The sequence below is a fragment of the Papaver somniferum genome, chromosome 8, assembly GCF_003573695.1.
Source record: "Papaver somniferum cultivar HN1 chromosome 8, ASM357369v1, whole genome shotgun sequence".
Lineage (NCBI taxonomy): Eukaryota > Viridiplantae > Streptophyta > Magnoliopsida > Ranunculales > Papaveraceae > Papaver > Papaver somniferum.
Window position 1 is genome coordinate 145036483 of NC_039365.1, and position 23863 is coordinate 145060345.

A 23863-nucleotide genomic window follows, 5' to 3' on the forward strand; every position below is an offset into this window, starting at 1 on the left:
CATTTGAAGTTGACGAAGTGTTTGACTATCGGAATTGCAACCACCGACTACATCGACGGGTACTTCTTCTTCGCGTTCTTCGCGTTCTTCTTCATTTGCAGCAACAATTTCTTTATTTCTTGCTAAAATCCCAATCTTTGGATCGATACCCCGAGCAACGTTTTTGGTTCTAGGTCTGTGAGTTTCATTTCCCTTATCCATTGTTTTATAAACGAATCGACGATGTTTTGATTTTACGATTCGCGGCGATGTTTCGGTTGAACACAAGAACGAGGGAAATTTTTTTTTTCTTCCACAATCGGAAGATAATATGAAACTGGAAGAATAAGAGTTGAAATGAGTAAAATTTTTTTTGATTTGGTTTTTATACAGTTTTACCAGAAGGGCATTTATGTAACTTCAATATCATAAAGGGTACCCCTTAACTAGAGTCTTTGGCTGGGTATAAATTGATGGCCCCTAAATCCTTTCGGGTGGCCCCTAAAAACGCGAGGTAATTTTAGAATGTCTCCTGAAAGCGCAAAAGTATAACATTTTTATAAAGCAAGGTTACAAGGATTTGGGTGGATCAAAGTCACCTTGAACTGGTGGGTGGAAAGGGAATAGGGAATCGGATTCATTTCTCTGCCCAACACAAGAGGAGTCACTTACTCCATCAGATGAGAGACAAAAAGAGGGGCAAATTAAGAGAGATATGACGAAGGACGATATGATTCGAGCTACCGTCGAAGCAATACACGCGAGTCCCACTCAAGCTGTTCTCTATATCTCTGGCGGAGCTTCTCAGGTTACTTCTTCTTCTTCTTCTCTCTGCAGTTGGACCCTTTTTTCAGATTAAACTCAATTGGAAATTGATGACACAAACAGGCCCTTGGATGGTTGATTTCTGTTCCTGGTGCTTCAAACACAGTGCTTGAGGCTGTGGTTCCTTATTCAAAAATTTCCATGGCTCAATTACTCAACAAGGTCCCTTTTATTCTCTCCAAATTTCATTTCTATACATGTGAAATGCTGATCCACTGTGCTGAATTACTTATATTTATTTATTTGTGTAGTCTATTCATGTCTTCTTGCATTTGAAAGCTCGTTTCTTATCAAATATCCTCAAAACTACTGAAATGATTATGAATTTCAGTAAGGCAAATACCTTTGATCTGTTAATTACAAATTTCAGTAAGGCATTCAATAAGGAATTCGTTTGATCTGTTATGCAGATGCCCACATCTTTTGCTAGTCAGCAAACTGCTGAGGATATGGCATTGTCTGCTTATAATCGTGCCCTAAAACTCTCCAGACCAGGTTCTTTGCTCTCTTTATTTTTTTGGTGTGTGTGCTTCAGTTTAGAATATACTGCATTACGTGGTAGGTTGGTTAAACCCATTCCGTTAAGCTGCCTTGTGAATCTTCCATTATAAAAATGAAAATTAAAACAGCTTGTTTTCTTTAGTGTGATCTAAGATAGTAATTCATATTTTATAAGTCATCGTACTGTGGGTTGCCGTTAGTTGGAGTTCGGCTAATGATACTACAACTTATTTCCTTCAGTCCATTTGCCAATTTTTTTCTTATATATATATATATATATATATATATATATTTACATGTTTAGTTATTCCTCCTTGTTGCACGTAATGTATAAGCTTAAGGTCCCCAAAATTCTATCTTGCCCTGTCTGAATGTCTCAAGACAATTGAATATGGGATGTGATAAAAAAAAGGTTAAGTCTGTCTATCTAGAGAGCAAAATTTTGTTGTCACGGCATGGCCTTTATCTGACTAGATCAACCATCTGATAGTATAACGAATAAGGGTTACTCATTATGCCTTCTTCTGTATAACTTAATTAATGTTTCAGGATAGAATGGACATCATCACGATAAAGTGTTATTTTTCACAAATAATTGATTTGCCATACTGAATCATATATTTTGAGCATGCGCAGAGCACAATCATATAGCATTTGAATAGCTTAGAAAAATATTACATTCACCGTCTGTTTTATTTAATAGGTTTCCCAGTTGTTGGTGTGGGATTCACTGGATCTTTGGCTAGTTCACGTCCAAAACATGGGGATCACAGGTATTCGTTCTTTATGGAAGATTTCGTGTTTTTTTTGCCAAGCAGTTATTTGATGAGGTTTTTCAGCCATTTCACATGTTGTTTTTAAGATAACCGACTTCTAGTGGATAGTTGTGTTTTCATTTCTCGACTTAACTCTCTACTCCGGAAAAAAATTAATAGGGTTTTCCTGTCAACACGAACATCTGATCGACTCTGGGTATCTAAAGTGACCTTGTCAAAGGTATTGCATTTTGCTCAGTTTCTGACTTCAGATTCCCTGTTCAGAAAATTGAGATATTTAATTCTTCTTGCCAGGGACTCCGAACTCGTCAGCTAGAAGACAAGGTTTCTAGTCAGCTTTTACTCAAGGTGCGTGGTGAAAATGGAGATAAATAAACTTCCATTTGATTCTTTTAAAATTGTTAAACTATTTGAAGCAAGAGTTATACTGATTTAGTTTCAGACTTTTTGTTGTTTTACTAGCTAAATGTTTTGCACATAAAATCAAAGTCATAGCAAATAGGATTTGTTCGAGTTTAATGTTTGATACGATATGAACTCTGTAAGAAAGTGTTTGCTGCGGGATTGCTGCTGTACTTATGCCTGTAACCTCAAACACGCTAGGATTCATATTGTTAGGAAGGTGAGTGATGTTGTACAATAATGTTATATTTTGGATTCCTCCCGAGTTAGGATAATACGGTACTTTTCTTTTCCTTTCTTTTGTAATTATTTTTCATTGCGAAAAAAAAGGAGGTAGCGCATGTAAATAAGACAAAATTGTCATCTATGAGATTCACCACCCGAAATAAGAGCACTAGGTTGGAGAATCCATGCAAGTAAAGGAGGATTTACTTGCACGGCTTCCAAAGATCCATAATATCTATTTAGTATTTATTCACCTCTTCAGTTATTTAGCTTGTGGTTTATCATTTAGAATAAATTTGAATGATAAATGTCACAAACCAAAGACTTGGAAATATTATAGGACTCTGAGAGAGAATGAAAATACAAACAAGCAACTACACTAACACTGCACAGTGATGGAAAATGGTGCTCTGAGTTTTTTCAGCGCAAACATATCAACCAGTGCGTAAGCAGTGTCTCATAATCAATGATTCTAATTATACCCAGTGCTTCTTCAATAGAAGAACCTGTAGTCTTCCTTGGATTTTAGATCTTTTGGAAGATGGATCTGTCTCACCAGCGAAAGCTGAAAAGTCTCCAGTTGGATTCTCTGGCAGCCAATTCATTTGTAGGAACAAGATATTATGCTAGGCAGATGTTTAGTGCCCCACTTTTCTTTGACCTTTACCTGCCACTGTGAGTTTGGATCAGTATTTTGTTTTATTACAAATTGAATTTGGATAATCTAAACATAGAACCAAAGGTCAGCACTGGAATGGAAGTTTAATCTATTGGTAACATGCTTCATTTCAGAATGTGTCTTACCTTTTCTGCAACCTGAGGTCGTTAGCAGACTGATATTGAAGAAAAGATATGTAAATCTCATTGGGCTTAGTTGTTTAACAACCCCGTCAGGGATAAGTTGTTTAACAACCCCGTCAGGGATTAGTTGTTTAACAACCCCGTCACACGTTAGACCAGCCAGTGAGTTCATGTCTGCAATTGACAACTTGTAGTTCTGCGTCACTTTGTCTGACTTGCCTATTAAAAAGTTTTTTCTATGTGGGTGTGTCTGTGTTCTAAATCAAGGGATCCCATATTACCACTTTGTTTCTCTTGGAGATCTCATCCAGTGAGACACAACCCAGTTTATGTAATACACATGAAGCTAAACTTATCCACATATTTGCCATCATAGTAAGCATGTTTTTGTGTATTTTTCTCCAAACTTCATATGAAGTGGGCATGCGGTCACTACTCAAATACTCGATGAATGTGCATTAAAAGCTTTCACTAGTGTGTATGTTTCATGGCATTATGTTTGTTTCTATGCTTTTCAACAAATTCCTGTCCTAAAAACTAGGGAGCTACAATGTTTGCTGGTTGAGGCTAGGTTTCCTTCATTTAAAGTGCTGTATGACAGTTTTCATTAGCAGTCCTATATGCCAAATTTGATAAAATTGGTCTTCGTTTTGGTTAGTTTTATGGGATTCTCATATTTTGATCACTCAGGATTGCCCTTTGTTAGGCCCTTGCAGATGCATGCAGAGTTTCATCATTATTTGTTTCAGAACTGAGCGACTCTGAACTACCTGATGATTATGAAAAGCTTTTCGTTGAGGACCAAGAGTTGCAGCAACTTATAGATGGGGAAATATGCATGAAAATCTATCCATTTTCAAGTGGTATGATGCAGCCCTTGGCTTGTTGTTAAAGATACAATACTATTTTTAAGTTGAAGTTGTCTATGCTTATAGTTGTGAACTTAAATTGCAGAAAAATATACTCCCAATTCAGAGAGAAAGATAATATTACCTGGATCCTTCAATCCTTTGCACGATGGACACCTCAAACTCTTGGAAGTTGCTAGAAGGTAGCAAAACATTTTAAGTTATCAACTTTGTCTTAAAAAATTCTGTGTTACATATTCTAAACAAATGCTTTGGACTGAAATTTCCTACAAGAATAAGGCTCCTATAAGCTCTTAGGAACTCCACTCCCCTTCCATAGTTGCTCCTTGAATCATGTACATACTTCCTTTGCAAAATAAGCATATCCTCATATCTTTAGATCCATCTAAAATACCTTTGTGGGAAACTGTTTTTTCAAATTGGAAAAAGGAAAAAGATAAAGTGGTCTCCTATTGCCTCAGTCCTACTCAACTTGGATACAGATATAATTTATAGTGTTAGAACCTTACTATTGGAAGTTTGTATAGCTTTGATTCAAAGAAAGAAAACTTCTTTCCACATGTAAACACTCGTTAACTTTCAATTTTTGAGTGGAATGTCGTTTAGTATTTTGTGTTGTAGGCATAGCATTGACATGTCATTTTTGTCATATACTCATATCTCCACTAGGGGGTGTACTAAATAACCAATAACATCTTTTGCGTATTTTTGTAGCATTTGCGGTGATGGGTTTCCATGCTTTGAGATCTCTGCAATCAATGCAGACAAGCCTCCATTGACAGTCTCTCAAATCAAAGACCGAGTCAAGCAATTTGAAAAAGTTGGTGAGTACATTGACTTTTGCATGTGCAACTTTTAACTGAGCAGTGGTGGAAATAATCCAAAATTCTTGGCTAAGTCCCTCCGTCCTTCAAGTGGTTATGCCTACACTTTTATTTTGTTATCCCCAAAAAGGAAATACTTCGCAAAAATAAGGAGTATTTTTCTAAATTCCTTTCATTTTCTTAGTTTTTCTTTAGTATCACTCGTTAAAGGAGGAGAAATTACTAGTATATTTTATTTTCATTGATGCTTGCTGGTGTCATAATGTTATCCTGTGATTGTTAGTTCGTGAAGGACTAATAGTCCTCCATGGGCTATCAGCCAAACAAGCAAATTTCATTGTTAGTTCGTGACAGATGAATCTGTGCATAGATTAGTGTACTCGCGGAAACAACTAATGGCTGAATTGCTGGTGCATCTTATAATTACCTCTTGTTTCCTACAGTGTTTGGTTAAATTGACTGAACTGCATGCTCTCTTGAGAGTGGAGTCTCACTCTACATTTATAGCATTTTTAGGTTTTCAAAAGAGTACAGATGTACCACTTTCCAAATTTTATGGTACATATTGCAAGGATCCCTTACGCTAATGTAGAACATATTGAAACTGCAAGATAGAAATTTCTTGTGGAATTCTTTGGGAACATGTTCTCTCTCCTGTTGTTAATCATGTGCTAAACCTTACGACAGTACAGTTTCAGTTGGATCCTCTAAACGTTCAGATGAATGCCCTAACTTCCCTTGGTTTATTAAGTTACAGTATGAAAGGATGTTTCTAATATTTCTTTATCAACACAGAGCAAGCTAGTACTCACCATGGTAGTTTTTCAGATTAGCGATTTGTAGATGAAGTTTCCAGTTATTGTCCTTTGCAATTCTACACATGTTTTATTCTGTACACCTTATGCATTCTACCATGAGGAATCAATGAAATTCTTTTTAAATTGTTTTCCTATGAAGTTGTTGGTCCACGCGCATATTATGGAGAGGATTCATTTTTTTCCCTATGCAAACTTTTTTCTTCGATATGCCTTGCTCTTTATGTAATCACCAAGAAGTCAGTTATTTTGTTCTGCAGCACTATTCATATTTAATGCTATTTACTTTTTGATGCCAGGAGAGACAGTAATTATTTCTAATCAGCCTTTCTTTTACAAGAAAGCCCAACTTTTTCCTGGCAGTGCTTTCGTAATTGGTGCAGACACTGTAGAAAGGCTTGTAAATGTATGAATTCTCTGTCTTCTTGAAAATAAATTACTATAGATATACAAAGTCTTGAACAAATTGAAATATCTGAGAGAATTACCAAAGCGAAACATGGAATAATATTATGTTGATCTTACACCAAAAGAAGTTCTTTTTAACGCCTTCATATATCAGGTGAAGTATTATGGAGGAGACTATGATAAGATGTTGGAGGTGTTGTTAGGATGTAAAATAACTGGATGCACCTTTCTGGTAGGTGGTCGAAATGTTGGCGGTGTTTTCAAGGTGAATACATTTCTTAGTTTGTATCTTGTTACTTTTGATTCCCTCCAAGAAATAATCATTAGTTTTCGACACTTTCCAGGTTCTCGAAGATTTTGATATTCCAAATGAGTTAAAGGATATGTTTGTCTCGATACCGGAAGAAAAGTTCCGTATGGACAATTCATCAACCGAGATTAGAAGAAGAAGTGGAATTTAATTATTCAATGCAAAAAATAAAAATCATGTTTCCTTTTTTTTTTTAATAGAAAAAGCTTAGGCCTATAAGGCACTAAGAAGCAAACATGACAGTTGGGATGGCATTGGTAGCAGAAATGCTACTTAACCTGCCATCATAGTTTTACATAATAAAGCTAAATTGAAAGCATCGGTATTTTGTTGTCTGGTAATAATACCAAGGTTGAGCAAAACAAAAGATACACGGTGATGTCCCATATTTCTGCTACTTTCTACTTCTTCTAGTTGACAATTTCCTCTAGTTTGATAGCTAAGATGAAATCTTTCTGTGACTGCTTCATGATAGAGGAATTTGAACTGAACTAGTGTCTCCATTGCCTCAGCTGATATAGTGACATTGGTGTGCTACAGTTCTTTGGCCCACTTGAAAGCTAGTTCTGCTCCTGCTGTTGTTCCCTTTGCTCCATAGTATCCTGAATGTCCTCTGGTTCCAGTAATGTTTCCTGCAAAATCTGTCATTATTAGAGCAGTATAAAAGATAGAGGTTTCAGGATCTTGTAGAGTGCAAATTTTGATGTTATTCCCAAACTCAGCAGTGAAGGCCTGAGTGTAAGGAGTAATATCATGTTGTATCTATTTCCTCTGGCAAGAGAGTAAAATTGTTTAAAATGTGTCCTTGCATATGATGTATTCCATTGTGAGTACACAAATGATGTTTAATCCTGTGAGTGGTGGTTCCCACATTTGGCTGGATTTGTTTGAAAATGAGATCACATCTCGCTTTCCACATATACCAGCAGGTTGTGGCATAGATGTTGCAGTTGGTGCTATTGGGTTAACCATTCAATAAAGATGGTGTTACTATCAAAATGTGAGTTAATGGAGCCCAAAACCTCATGCCAAACCAGAATAGCAGCTGGACAATTTAAGAACATGTGAGACATGGTTTCTGCTTCACCACTGTTGCAGACAGTGCAGGAAGGGTTGATGTAGTGGAGAATGCTAGCTGTTTTAGCATTTGTGGGAAGTATTCCATGAGCGCATTTCCAGATGAAGATTCTAATGACTGGTGCCACTTCCATGTTCCAGATGGCTGCCCAGTTCCCTGTGGGGATGTTATTACTGTAGAGGTCTTCAATCTTAGCCTTGTAAATCTCTTTGACAGAGAATACACCTTTATCATTTAGGTCCCAAATTATTCTATCTTCTTCATTAGGATGTGTCTGCAGATTGACAATAACTGCTGCCTTGTCATTGCTAAAGAGAGTTATAATTTGAGTTGCATCCCAGCTGCTATCTGGAAGAAGAACTGACTCTAACTTTTCCACATTGAGGGGGCAGTTCTGTGGTTTTTGCAATTTCTGAGTAGTGTTTGGGATCCAGATATCTTCCCAAATCTTTATCTTTTTCCCATTACCAATTCGCCAGTAACAATGGTGTTGTATGTTGTTGATACCTTCTAGAATTCCCTTCCAAACCCATGAATCTTCATCTTTAGCTTTTGTATCCATGTTGAGAACATTCCTTCCTAGTAGGTACTTGGCATCCATAAGCTTGTACCACAGGGATTTTTGGTCTTGCTCAAGCCTCCACCCAATTTTTGTAATCAAAGAACTGTTGAAGAGTTCCATATTCATAAAACCTAGACCCCCCAGCTCTTTGGGTTTGCACACTGATGTCCAAGCTTTAGGATAGTATCCAATGGAATTTTCAATATTTTTTCCCCAGAAAAAGTCTCTTGGAAGGTTGTTGATGTCTTTGCAAATTTTCTTTGGTACCTTGAAGCAGATCATCTGATATATGCATGCAGAAGAAGTGACAGACTTTATGAGAATTTCCTTTCCAGCAGGGTTTAGTGGGGTGTTCTTCCAACTTGTGAGTCTCACCTTCAACTTTTCCACTCCAGGCTTGAAAGAATTTATTTTGCTTCTATGTGTGAAGAGATGTGACCTTAGATATTTATCATCCAGTTGCAATATTTGAACTCCCATGGAACTGCTAATTTGGGGGATGAGGTCTGGATTTGTGTTTTTGTTGATGAAAACTCATGACTTGTTGAAGTCGATTAACTGCCCAGAGGTGCTTCCAAAGATTTGTAGAATCTTCATAATGTTTTGTGCTTCAGTAAGGTTGGCTTGGCAGAATATCACGCAGTCATCAGCAAATAGGAGGTGAATGATAGGGAGTGCAGCGTTGCATATCTTCAGCCCAGTAATGATGCCCAGTTCCTTAGCATGGAGGAGAGTTCTTGACAGTGCTTCCATGCAAAAAAGAAACAGATAGGGAGAAAGGGGTCTCCTTGGCTTAGCCCTCTGGAGGGTTTAAAGAACTTATCAGGAGACCCATTAATGGGACATAGGTATCTTAATCAGGAAACTAGATGAGGGTATGCAGTACATGTTCATTTTCTTGGCTTGTTGCAGATTCCTTTTACTTGTGATAGCTCTATTTGGTTTCGATTACCCACAATTATTTAGGCTATTGCTATATGATTCGAGGTGATTAAACCTTTCTTAGTCTGGCTGAAGACTATAAACTTAGCACTTCTTGGGAGGTAACCCAATCTCATGCAACCCGGTAATATCCTTCCTTCACTCTTTTGCTTCAAATAGTAACTGTCTCTCCTTGTTCATGCTTTTAATTTCATCTTTAGAACATTGAGGACAATGTTAATTTTAAGTTTGGGGGTATGGGAGAAACTTTTTAGTTGCAATAAATAAACTCCAGAGCCTAGAAATTGACGCCTATTAAGGATAGCACTAACCAATCTAAGTGGATGAAAACATTTTTGTTTTAGGAGTTGAGGAACCAATCTGACTAGATGGAAACATCTATAGAGTCTATTCATAAAAGCACAGAGCTCAGGTGTTAGAATTAACATGATAGTTTCGCCATATCTCGTCGAGTCCTTTTCACTTTCTATTTTTAGTTTTCTTTTATTTCAAGTGATTTGGTGGGGAACACGATTCAAGTTGTTACCTTTGCTAGGGTGAAATAGAGTGACTGAGTTACCTTTTCAAAAAAAAAAAAAAAAAATTTAGACCAGACCAGTAAACCAATCGGAACAAATACTAACACTTGGATAGCAATATGTGTGTGTTCTCCCTGTATCCGTCGCCTAAACAAGTGTGGAATGCAGGATCCACGGGAATCACCATGTAATCTGCTGACAAGAAACATGCGCTTCGGTCCACAAGCTCCAATCATGTTGTTAGTTCTTAAATAATTGTGTGTTTAATAAATTCGACATTGGTACCCTTGTATACGCCAGTTGTATTAACCTAGAGTTAGGATTATTAACCACTGGTTCCCTTGTATATGCCAGTGTGTTAATATTATTCAGACCGGTATCTCAGTCATTTAGGTTAGGTTCATCTTGGCAGAGGCCTTCAGACAGATATGGGAAACACCGTTCGCTTTTCAACCATCTACATTTTTCTTTTTCCATCTTCTTAATCTTTTCATGTGATTAGTCTGACTCCGAGTATGATGTCCATCGTGAAACTATCTTAGTAGAGTTCTGTCACTTATATGAATTTTAGTATGCTTGAGTGCAAACTCGTGTACAACAATTGGAATTTCGCATCAGGGTTCTTCCTCTTAGAGTCAATAATTGTATGCCAACCAAGGAGGTTCTTTAGTGCTTTCCAAGGTTTTGCGTAGATAGCTAGGGTATGGAGTAAAGGTTTTGTGGGTACACCTCTGGTAAACCCTCCGGAGACAACACTCCGCCACTAGGGCCACCTAGGGGTTCAAATGATTTTCCTTTCTACAATAAATTTGCTCGAGGACTAGCAAATAATAAGTTTGGGGGTGTTGATAGACGCATTTATGTGTCTAATATGTCTCTATTGTATGTATTGTTAGTGCTCGATTTTGTATTTATTGTGTTCTTTTATGTCTTTGTAGGAATTTTTAGAGAAATAAGCCCTTGCGGCGAAATGGGCTCAAAAAGCAGTGTTTTACACCCCGTAGAAATGTATCGTAGGCACCCCAGAAATGCACCGGAAGCATCCCAGAAATGTCCCGGAGGAACCCATAAAAATTACTATTTCCACCCAATTGCTATTCGCACCTAAGCTCTGGTTAAGGGGCATCCATCTTCTCTTTAAATTCAAAAACAGCTTTTTGGCGGGAAAAATATATTCAAAACTGGCAAATTTGTGAACGAGAAAATGAAGGTGTTTTAGTGCGATTCAATCGCTGAAATTTGGTGCGAAGTTGTTATATGGGATAGGGAACACATTGTGGGCATCGGATTCGATCGGAATTGGCTGGAAATCCTGGTTTGAGTCACGAGCTCAAAACAGAGCAACGTGTCCTGTAACACGAGTTCGATTGTGTGTTTTCCATGCATGGAGTGTTTTGGAGGAGTTCGATGACTTCGGAGGCGTGGGGAAGGTTAAATAGAGCGTGCAGGATCAAAGTTTACGTGTGTAGAAGCCAAAAATGGAAATTATTGTTAAATATGGGCAGCGAGCAATGACGGGATTAATGGGAGATTATACGGTGTTATGGTCGGATATTTTTGTTCTAAAACACTATAAATACAAGGCTAAAGATTTTAGAAGAGTTGGAAAGTCTTTGGGAGAGTTTAGGAGCCGAGAAGAATCGAAAGAAAGTCACGCAGGAGAAAAGCTTGTTGCTGGTGCAAGAAAGAACACGAAGAACATAATACCCTCAGGGACAGTCGTTGATTAGTGTTGCTTAATTGCGACAGTACTCAATTCCTTTCCCCGACTTCGGAACAACAGCACCTCTGTTGTATCGTTCTTTTTGAACGCTCTATATGTGTCGCAAACACTGTTGTAAACCGTTTTTCTCCATTTTCTCTTGATTGTAAACAACTTTTGAGTATCAATGAATCAATTTGAGAGGTTTTTCATCATGAGTAGCTAAACCCAATCCCAGGGGTGACGGAGGAAGCCATTCTTCCAAAAGTTATGTGGTAAAATTTATTTAAATTTATTTGTGCAACTCTTTTATGATTAATTGCACCGAATAAAAATGGAGTAAATGATTTTTATTAATCAATTGTGTTTTCTCTTGATGGAGTATGCTTAGTAAATTGCTTTTGATACTTCATGCTCGCGATTAACAGTGGATGTTTTCAAAATCTAATTTAGGCAATGATTAGAATCACAATTTCCTTTGATTGGAGTTATATTGTCTAGAATTGCATGATAAGAATTGTTATTGAATCACATAAATTTTGGTGAATGGTGGAATCCTGATCCCCGGTAAAAATTCTCTCCCATATTTTGTTAATATTATGCATATAAAATTATTTATTTATTTTTATTAAGTCTAAAAAAAATTATCCTTCACAAATCCGAGAGTTTGAACCTTCACTACTACAACCCCAGAAAAAACAATAATCATCCCACCAGCCGGCCGGTCGGTCGTGCCATAGCCATGGTCGGTCCATGCCTCTCCCATTATTTTCCTTATTTTTTGTTATTTCGTGAACTCACAAAAACTCTTTGGTTTTAGCAACTATCCTTGTTTTTGCAAAACTCGTGAATTCTCCATAACTTGGTGGATTCACGAAATAATATTATAAAATAAGGAGAGGTGTGCGGGACCGGGCAACCTAACCGGCCGGCCATGCCTAAGCCGTGTCCGGTCCCACACCTCACAATCCTTAGATTTTATAATTATTATTCCCTAATCTCACGAAACTCCTCCGTTTCAAAAAAAAACCCGTAAATTCTCCATAACTTCGTGGATTCACGAAATAATATTATAAAATAAGGAGAGGTGTGCGGGACTGGGCAACCTAGCCGGCCGACCATGCCTAAGTCGTGGCCGGTCCCACACCTCACAATCCTTAGATTTTTATAATTATTATTTCCTAATCTCACGAAACTCCTCCGTTTCAACAAAAAACTCAAGGATTCTCCATAACTTCAAGGATTCATGAAAAATAATAAAATAGGGAAAGGTGTGCGGGACCGGGAAACCTAGCCGGCCGGCCATGCCCTAGCCATGGTCGGTCCCACACCTTGCAATCCCTAATCTTACATAATTATTATTTTCCTCAATTCATGAAACTCCTGGGTTTGAGCAAAATTCATGATTTCTCCATATTTTTTCAAATATTGCTCAAATCACGAAAAACCAAAAGCCAACATAGTCACACGACCGGCTAGCCTCTCACCGCAAATTTAAATATTAAAACACTTTTATTTTAATATTTTCAAAATATTGATGAATTGAGCATACATGCTCATTCCAACAAAAATCGAGAATTCTCAGTCAAGATGAAACTCTTCTGAAAATTCACGATATTGCTCGAACGTGCATCAGAAAATACTGAAACCCTCAGTATGGAAACACGGATACCACGGAAACACGTGCACGCCTTCATGACCGACCAAGGTCATTCCTAGGGCTTGCACAAGGCCGGTCCCACGCGTTTTCATAATTCTGACCTAATTTGCTCAATTTCTCATACTGGGCCCGAACTCTCTCCAACCAACTGGGGGATTCTCCAAATGACCAACAACTGGTCCCTGGCCACCAAGAGCCGGTCCCATGCTCTCTTGGTCAGTCCTCATGTCTCATACCTAAGTTTTTTCACCTAATGCTGAATCCATCAATATTTCAATAAATGATGAAACCTGCATTTAATCATCTTTCTTTCACCAACTCTCAAACTGAGAACCCTGGTGCGTGCTTACTTGAGCACTGGGCATCACATGGACGCTCATCATCCCATGTGGTCAGTCCCTCTTCACTCATGACCAATTTTTAGCAATTCACCAATTGTTGAAGGAATGATTAAAAATTAGGGTTTCGAACAAACGCTCCACGAATCACCATTCTAAGCAAGTTCAAACACAAAATTATGTTGATTCAGCAATCAACATCCAAATTAATAATATTCGGTAATTCACCAATATTTTTGATTAATATTTTATTGGGTCACCACACCAGTAAATATTTTCTTTGAATTGAGCAATACTTGCTCAGTTGCTCGAATATTGATCCAACCATCAATATTCAGTAATTCATCTGTAGTTTGTCGAATTGAGCAACACTTGCTCAATTGCACGTCAAATTACCAATATTCAGTATTTTGTTGAATTGAGCAACACTTGCTCAGTTGCATACCAAAATTATTAAATTCGTCGAATTGAGCAATACTTGGTCAGTTGCTCGACAAACTCTCGATATTCGGCAATTCGTCGAATTGAGCAATACTTTCTCAGTTGCTCGACAAACTCTCAATATCCGGAAATTTGTCGAGTTGACCAATACTTGCTCAGTCGCTCTAGTCAGTAATTCATTGACATCTCAGAGAACTACATGTTCAATCCATGAATCGTTGAGCATTCACCACTTATGCTCGATTCAACAAAACTAGACTCACAGTCTAAATCAGTCAATAACAGACCAACTAATACACGTATGACTTGCAGACTCCATGATTCGTGAAATATCAATCATGTCAAAAATGGGGGATATCACTTAGGGTTTTGGTTTGGCGGTCCACGACACATGGATTCATCCACAACGAGAAATGTGCGTAAATCATGTAAACGGTTGAAGGAGTTAGAAAAGTAGTGGGTGCACGATCAGTCAAGTCTCCACACGACGTGGAACTGACTTTACCACGATCTCCCACTTTCCCACTCTTTCACTCAAGAAACCGTCACACTTACAGGGATCAATGGTGCATCATTCTTGCAATATAAATAAGTCTAAATCGAGGACAATATAAGGATAAAATATCATCAATCATCGATTATCATCATTATCTGTCAACAACTCGATATAAACTTATTCACAGAACTCAACTTCAGCAGTTCAACAATATTGCAGAAACCTTCAACACACCCACAATCCTTGATCATCACCGATCCCACACAACTCCCAGGTTCCCTCCTACAGATAAACCCATCTCTCTTTTTGCGACCGAATTGACTCTGGAACGTCCATTGTCTTGGTTTAGGCCGGAGTCATACAGATTGATTTCCCGAATCTAAGCGCCCCCTTTGCAGCGGTGCATCTGTGTGAGGATTAACATTTTTCCCGGCTGAGGAGCCTCGACAGAACGCTCGACTCTTCACTTTCCAAAAAAAACGGCGGCTCATTTTTTCCCATCTACAGATTGGCGACCACAGTGGGAGATTAATCTCTCGGTTGCAATCTCACATTTTCGCAAAATGGTTGATTTTAGGTCAGGTTCAGTTACAAATCCTAACGCAAACATCGCTAGCACTAGCAACAACGGTGGTATTCCAGAAACCATTCCTGCTTCCAACAATGGTGGTGACACTACTCCTCCTCGAACCAATGTGGAAAACCATCCTCTCTTCGTCCGGTCTCCCGAGGAAATCAAAGAAAATCCGCTTACCATAGGTGATCTTATGAAGGTGCAGGAGACTCTTGCCAAAAATCAGATTGACATGGCTGCAACACAGAAAGAGCTATGCAATTATCTCAAAACGGTTACTGACAAGATGTCATAAAAAACTCAAGAGAAAGGAAAAGACAAGGAAACATCCCCAACCGCTGATCCCGAAGTTATTCCAGTCCCTGACGATGATGAAACCCGCAAAGCTGCAGAACCTGATCCTGCCAGTTTCATCACCTGTGAAGACCTGGAACGTTTTATGGAGAATTGGGGAAAAGTCCATGCACCGTCACCAATCTCCATATCCCGCTGCTACACAAAATATTTCTCTCCCAAAAGGTTACACTTCTCCAACGTTCACACTTTACAACGGAACGGGGAATGCACGAGAACACGTCTCTCGATTCTTGGAAGCATTAGGAGAGCATGAACACAACCATGTTGTCCGCTTGAAAGAGTTTTCAAAATACCTGACGGGTCGAGCGTATACTTGGTACAACAACATTGCACTAGGGAGCATAGATAATTGGGGAGAAATGATCAATGCTTTCTACCGGAAGTACTTCTTTGTCTCTGAGCAAATTACTTTTTCTGACTTGGGAAGGATGGCTCAGAAGGCTGCCGAAAATCCGAATGATTATGTGAAGAGGTTCAGGATTCAAGCTTTGGACTGTCATGATCCAAACGTGAACAACAACTGGTGGACTTTTGCATCAATGGAATGATCCCAGTTTACAGGGCTTTGCTGGAGAATCTTCGCTTTCAGACCTTTTCAGAACTTCATGAAGCAGCCAAGCGATCAGCGACTACTGCTCCCGCATTGCTAGAAAGAACGAAAATTGTCAAAGTAGAGGAATCGAAAGATAATCGAAACAGCAATGCCCGACGTCTGATCAACAACAGTACAATGTTGAAGCCTCCATAAATGTTGCTGAAGGGATCAAGAGAAAATCCGAGGCACGACAACATAAGAATGCTTCTTCAACGTCTCACCCTCCGAAAGCTCCAAGGAAGGACAACCAGACTAGAAACGCACAACCACTGAATCAACAGGATGATCAGGAAGTACCTGACTCCCTTTTCCCATTGAAGAGGTGATCGAACTACTAGAAGTCTGGGTCCAAGATGGTGCAATCAAACTACCTCCTGTCAAGAAGGAACCAACTGCATAACAAATGGAAAACGCACATTACTGCCATTTCCATTGGTACGTCAGTCATCCAACAAGTGATTGTAGAAATTTGAAACGCATATTCAAAGAGAAAGTCGACTCAGGAGAACTGAGGACTGAACGAGTGTACAGAAATCCTCTCCCAATCAGAACATTCGCACCCTCTGAGAAGCCGGTCAAGGAAGCGGTTCAATATTTAATTGAGCACGTATGCGAGTTGTTGTAACTGTCAAATGCCCAGAGAGATGATATGTTTGATGCGCTGAACCATATTGTGTCTGGAAAGCGGCTAGCAATCCAGCAGACGCTCTCTGAACCTCCAGTAACAGACAACGAGATGTACGACTGGGGACTTCTTACTATGGTGCATCTCAAGGAAAATGAATTCAAACGAGCATTAGTTGACGTTGGCACTGCTGTTAACATCATCCCTTTGAAAACCCTCAGAGATGATGGAATCACTCGACAAGAAGTGACTCATGCTCCTATTTCAGTCAGAGACCACGAAGAAATCTCCATGGAGGCTTACGGTTACATCATTCTCAACATAAGAAACGATTCAACCTGGACAGAAACTAAATTCTTCATAATTAAGGAGGATCCGGGATATGACATGATTCTTGGGAGAGCATGGATTCATGATGGAAGAATTGCTACGGTATCTTCATCCTCAGTTGCACAATTCTCCGTCGAAGAAAGTTCTGACTCGGAATATGATCAACATTTCGAGCATTTGGAGAAGGTCCAAACCTTAACAGGACTCACACAAAAGCCCGAGGAAAGCGCACATGAATTTATCAGGAGATTCCGCATGCAGGCAAGTTTTATTCCCCCTCATAATTCCATATTAGCAACTTTCAAATATGCTACCTTTATCCGGGGACTCAATCATACTCATGACCAACCTATCATCAAATGCTATGAGTGGGTAGTCTCGCCTCAGCAGTACTACACTAAATGGTTGGAATCTCTCCGAACTGAGGACCCCATTATAAGGTTCATCGCTGAAGATCTGGCTCGGTTCCACAAGCATTATCCAACATACTCTCTTCTACGTGAATGTCCACATGTGCCGTAAAATTGGAAAGCTCCACCAACATGGAATCCACGAGGAATTCCAAACCAGCAGAAGATATTCAAAGCACGTACAACCAAGACTAACAAATTTCATGAAGGAGATTTGGTTCTTAAGGCAACCATACGCAATTTGCACTCCACAAAGAGTTCTAACTGGGAAGGACCTTTTATGATTGGTAAGTCAGTTGCTGGAGGATACTACAAATTGGCTGACATCAAAGGCAAGACAAGTGTACTAGTGATTCATGAGAATTGGTTCAAGACTTTAGACACATGAAGCATTCAACATTGGATGTCTTATATCCAAAGAAAATGCTCAAAGCATCTGGTGTTCACACCTTAGGATTTTACTTTACTTGTATTTTTCAATTCCTCCAAAATGTGTGCATACTTGCACTCAGTATTTGAAAATTCAGCAATTTATCAAAGTTCCTTATTTAAGAAAAATCTCTATCAAATCCAAAATCCAAAAGAAAATCCTCAGTCACTCAAAACCTGTCGAAAAATCAAAACCCAAATAAAACCTCACATATCTCGGAAGTTCAATGTTCATGAGATTATGGAAAGGAAATTAAAGGAAGCCATCGAAGTATGATTTCTGCTTCTCAGCATTCTCCAAGACTTGCAAAGCTGCTCTCTCCAACTCCATCTTTTTGGTCAGCTCAGCAATCTTGGTCATTTTATCCATCACATCATTACTAGTAAAAGGGATGTTCTTCACTACTGCATCCTTGATAATATTGATCTTCTGAGGAAGCCACTTCAAGTTAAAGCCAAGTCTCTCATAATTCTCCAAGTTGTACTCTCAATCAAAGAGTACATCTCGAGTAACAGTACTTCTGGACCTGGTTCGTATGTCATCTATAACATGCAATATGTTTCCCAATTGCATTGCCAAGAAGTATCTACGATCAGGATCCCTGGCAACAACAATATGACCACACATTTTCCACAGCTTCTCATACATGTTGGCATACCCAGTAGGAACGCTGAATCCACCAACATACACATGATACAGGGGTTGAGCACCAAATGGAGGCTCACAAACAATCCCTGCATTGGGATATTCGTGTATTACTACACGATTCTCAATTACTGGAGCATCCTCCATTGTTATTACAACATCTTCTTCTGGGACAATCTCTTCTGTTCTTTGCTCGGTTTCAATAGCAACTGGAGTCTCAGTTTCCTCTACGGCTTCAACAATGATATTCTCATAACCTGGAAGTGGAGAGTAGGTGATGTTACTGCTTTGATTCACCACATTGCTCGAATCTTCAACATTGGTTCCGTTATTCTCAACTTCGGTATTTGGTACCTAATACGAAGATTACATGAGATTAGAGCAGGAAAATCAAAGGAGACCATAAAATTCAGAATATAAGTGAACTAACATCATCTAAGTTCCTTATTTAGCACCCAAAACATAAGCAAATGGTGTAGAATCCATGAAACGCGTTTTCAAACAAGCTCATCTGAAGAGATTCTACACTTCCATGTATTAAACGACGAACTGGGATCAATTGGTAAAGAATTTTAGGTTGGGTCATATACCATTCTCTTTGTATGGAAGTAATCTACAACATGTCAAAATTTCATAACGATCGGATTAAAGAGCAAGGAAATGTGGCCAAAACATTGGACGACATGCAATCTGGAAAAGTTCCTAAAGTCTCCTGGAAGTTTACAGTTTCGCCTTTTTAAGGCCCTAAACATGCTCAAAAATCAAAAAGCTTCTTAAATAAAGCTTGGAAATTTCCTGGGCTTGAAGATACATATGTGTACATCGAAAATCCGACTCCAAACGAGGATTCTACGGTGTTTTTACTAAAAGCTAAAGTCTGAAATTTCCTGGTGGCGTATTTCGGAAAAATTACTCGTATACTCGCATGGACTTTCACTCATTCATTCATAAATCAGCAATATCATACATATATGAAGAGGTCACAGGAGGTATACTTACTAGGGGAGTCTCTAAACCATTTGAAGGCTCGGTGGTGTTGGAATCTCCTTTGGCAACTCCGTTATCTTCATTCGGTTCGAGATTTCGGGAACTCTCCATATCTCCATGACTCAAATAAGATTGTGCTTCATCAACATGCTGCTCATCTACAATGATTTCCTCCTGGATACATCAGCAACGATCATCATTAATTCATTCAGAGGCGTGTTACACTGATTACCTTGAGGAGGGAATACTTACGTCAACTTCCTCGTCAGTGTAGTATCCCTGAATTATTCTACCAGGAGCAAAACGAAGACCATCGATAACAGATAGAGCAAAATTCTGAAACGAATTAACAATATTCTTTTAAGATCCTGATCACAGGGAGGAGAAAGTCGCAACAATGAGGAAAAGTATTGACAACTCACCAAAGAAGCGGCAGGAGACTGTATATCGTTCGGGATCATTCTATGAGATGTCTTGCTCCTGCCTTCTCCTCCTTGAGGACTTTCTTGAAGGTTTGGAGAGTTTACATCAACTCGAAATCTCACAGCACGGCTGTCCTACCATGGAGTCCACAATACAATTAAGAAGCGTGATTGGCGTACTTTGGGTAAAATCATGAAAAAGGTACTCACCTGTGTCGCATTTGGAGACGTCTTCCTTTTTTCTCCACTGGAAAGATATCTCAGCCTGGGTCGATCAGATATCATGTCAGAGGAAGGGAACTCTCGAACTGGGGACCTAACATCCATTGCAAAATCATACACACACTCAAGTTGCTGACGCCAGAAGTCTATGTAACCCGGAGTCACGAAATTAGCACGATCAGAGTATGAGAATAAATACTCACTTCCCTCCACATGAGTGCAGTCCAGATTAGTCTTCAAATACTTAATTGATGGTTTGTTCATTCGGTGACCCGGAATACACTGATCAGCACCCATCTGTCGAGCCGCTCTATCAATATTGTATTCTTCTACCCGGAATTCTCCATTCATTACTGATATCAAGAAACCAGGAGTACAACAGACAAAAGATCTCTCTCCTTCACTCAGACCAGCACCAGTACTCAACGTGATATTCTCGTCAGTAGTATTGAAAGTGATCAACTGTGAGAAAAGAGAAGGAACCGACACCCAAGGGCGAAAATTGAACTTGGACTCAATGTCCAAAACGTCAGTAATGCATATCTTGTATTGTGGTTTCTTTATAGACCAGCGCATGATCCTGGCGTTATTCTTCTTAAGGAAGGAGTGACGAGTGTCGACCTTGGGGCCTTGCAAAATATTGCGGGGAATTTGGGCGTAACTCTCGAGATTCTCCCACATCAAGGCTTAGAGGAACATGGTATTGTCATATATCTCGGCTTTCATGAAGCCATCATAAATACTAGAGTCTATAACTAGAGAGTCTAAATTGGCGAACAACGAACCCAAGAATAGATTGCCAATGGGAATTTTCTCACCTTTTGCCATCTTTATGGCAAAGCGAATCACAAACGGCTTCAGCAAGTGTCCACAATCTTCAAAGATATCCCTGGAAAGCCACAGGCATAAGAAAGCAGCAATTGTTAAAGCGCCATCAACCGATTCTTCACGAATTATATCTCTCGGCCACCAATGTGATAACCATTGAGCATAGCAGGATGCGGGTGACTCATTGAATTCGTGCATCTTGGCCTATAATATGTTAGACATCTCATTCTCCTCTGATGAAAGCTCTTCAGGGAAATTACAAGTAATTGGAAGGTGCAACAAAGCAACTACATCTTCTAGACTAATGGTGAATTCTCCCCATATGCATATAAACGTGTGAGTAGGAACACACCAACGGGAGAGCAAGGCTACCATACCTGGTATATCATGGTTGATGATTAAATCTCCAGCAGCTTGAATGGCTCGTGTTACCTGGGAACTACCCAATATGGTCCTAACACGGCTATGACCCAGTATGTGTCTTTCCCATCCAGAGAAATGGATCAGGGGCTTTCGTGAAAGCTTGAACTCCACATGAGAAGCCGAAAAGTGTTTTCCTTGCAAACAAAACCGGATTACTACTTGAGGAGATACCAATTTATGCCGAGTATTGCTCCTGGGATTTATTAACAACTGAAACAATGAGCCTAAGGGACGCTTTTTAGGTCTATATAGATACGTAAAGCACTTATCCTCAGCAGTTGGAATGTTCTTAGTCTTGGGACTTCCCTCTTTCTCCATGTAAATCTCATAATCATCATTTCTGGAGGAACCATCACCTTTGGAAGAGGCGGCTGTGGAAACATCCTCTCTCGAAGAAGCATCATCTTCAACAACAACAACACTTCCTTGCAACTCACAACCAACTACAGAACCACCACCTACACCACTATCTCAGCACCAACAGTAATATTAATACCTTCAATAACTAAATACAATCTGATACTTCATTCTCACCCACAATCTGTATCATCTAATCATATACTAAAACTCTTGCAACTCAATCACGAGACTAAGCTACAATCATAACACCATCTGCATTTACTGACTTCAATTCAGACAATACCTTCATCATATAATACATTGCCTGCACTTTCATCTCTACCACCATTTCTGTTTCCATTTTCATCTCACTAACACCAGCATCCCAAGGCTCCAATAACTGCAACTCCAGCTATCCCTGCACTTGCGAATACAACACTAACAGTCTCATTTCTAAAGCCCTGTTACTCATAAACCACCATCACCAGCAAATCCAACCGTGCAAACACCACCACTATCCCTATATACCACTTCAACACCAAGCACATTCTTTTCTCAATCACCACCAGCAAATACAACTACACTTCATCTTAATCCAGTATTAAGACAACCACTACCACCAATGTACAATTCCATAATTTTCCAGACTAACATAACTATTTCTTACTGCTAATTACTTCAACAGTGGCTCAAGCCTCACTATAAACTTATCACAATTCAACTCAGTTCATCTATAACAAACATGCACATACATCTATCTCAGTTCTTAGTTCAATTAACAAACTCAAAAACTCAGTAATGAAAGTAGACAAACATTACTCAGTAAACTAAGAAGAAAAATTGACCTCCAATACATAACCGGAAGTCTTCTTCTTCCTTTAATTGCTCAACACCAATCTTTTCTTCACTGGGAATCGAGAATTGAATTCCAATTCTTCTTCTTATTAACTGGATCTGTAAATTAACATCATAATATTCCTCTTTACTTCATGTTTATCAAAACCCATCCATCAATTTCTCCTTAACCATCTCAAATCACATCTTCAATGAATTTCAGAAACCCATCTACTGACTTCTCTTTATTCACCTTTAATTGAATTCTAATTCGATTCTTTGAGAAACCCTAATTTCATTCCCAAACTTCTCTGCTACAGTTCGATCTCCAAACATCGATCTAAACCTTCAATTCATTCAACCCATTCATGAATTACTCGACTTCATCCTCAATTTACACAAACTTCAATCAAAACCAAATCTCAGAACCCTAACTCCAGATTCTAACCAATCTACCCTTTCTCCTGCTTTCCTTGCCAAACCAAAAGCAACACGAGCACCAACAACCAAACTTTAGTGTTTCTCTTAAGTTTTCCGATCTCAAAACTAAAATCTTATCACTGAAGAACGAGAGACGAAGAATAGGAGAAAGAGAAGAAGAAAGAAGAAGAATAAAGAAGAAGAAGAAGAAGAAGAAAAGATTAACGAATTTATCTGCTCGTTGAGATAAGGTCGGCCAAGATTGATAAAGGCACACGAACTGATAAGGGCAGCCAGGCGGTTAGGATTAAATGACGACTCTACCCTTCGTAATAATCTGATAATATCTTCTTCGTCCGGTGTCCGAATGACACGTTCGAGTAATCCATTATGCGTAACTTTTCGAGATCTATTCAACGGTACTAATTTCGCATCTAGATCGTTGTTAGATTAATTCTTATTAATTATCGTCCCTGTTAAACTAATCGAGTTATTAATGGCTAAATCGATACTTGACCGGTCTAATAGCGTTGACAAACTTGCGGGTCTTTACATTCTCCCCGCCTTATTCATTTTCGTCCTCGAAAATCAAACTATTCTTCCGGTCTTCAAAAACTCCCCACCTTATAGAATAACCGCATCTCTTATCTAAGCGCAAACAACTTAAACAAAGCACAAACCTATATGGCTCTATAACTAAAATCTAAAATTTGTAGCTCTAAGTTCAATTACACTGAGTTAAATTCTATCAAATACGGAAGTCTAAGTTTCTTACATTAATTTCTATCTTATAAAATACTTGTCTCTAATTACAAAGGAGATTCCTACGAATTTTTCTAAGTGACTTTACATCTATCGGTTTCTAAAGTAATCATAACATACTTCTATGATCAGCCATCTCTGAATGCAGTTGCCCTGTCAAGGTTGGCCAAGCCCAACAATGCCTTCCT

At 38.9% G+C, this 23863-nt stretch overlaps 2 protein-coding genes across 2 annotated transcripts; one reads left to right on the forward strand and one right to left on the reverse strand.

The window, feature by feature from the left end:
- Positions 1-600: 600 nt before the first annotated feature.
- Positions 601-7283, forward strand: LOC113303337. Its single transcript, XM_026552365.1, has 12 exons — positions 601-787; positions 868-966; positions 1215-1299; positions 2009-2078; positions 2241-2301; positions 2376-2429; positions 4216-4372; positions 4464-4560; positions 5093-5202; positions 6317-6423; positions 6580-6690; positions 6770-7283. The coding sequence occupies exons 1-12, from the start codon at positions 695-697 to the stop codon at positions 6884-6886; spliced, it is 1161 nt and encodes a 386-aa protein (XP_026408150.1). The 5' UTR covers positions 601-694; the 3' UTR covers positions 6887-7283.
- Positions 7284-18095: 10812 nt separating this feature from the next.
- Positions 18096-20042, reverse strand: LOC113306143. Its single transcript, XM_026555117.1, has 4 exons — positions 20028-20042; positions 19678-19761; positions 19438-19599; positions 18096-18792 (listed from the first exon to the last, which is right to left on the reverse strand). The coding sequence occupies exons 1-4, from the start codon at positions 20040-20042 to the stop codon at positions 18280-18282; spliced, it is 774 nt and encodes a 257-aa protein (XP_026410902.1). The 3' UTR covers positions 18096-18279.
- Positions 20043-23863: the final 3821 nt, after the last annotated feature.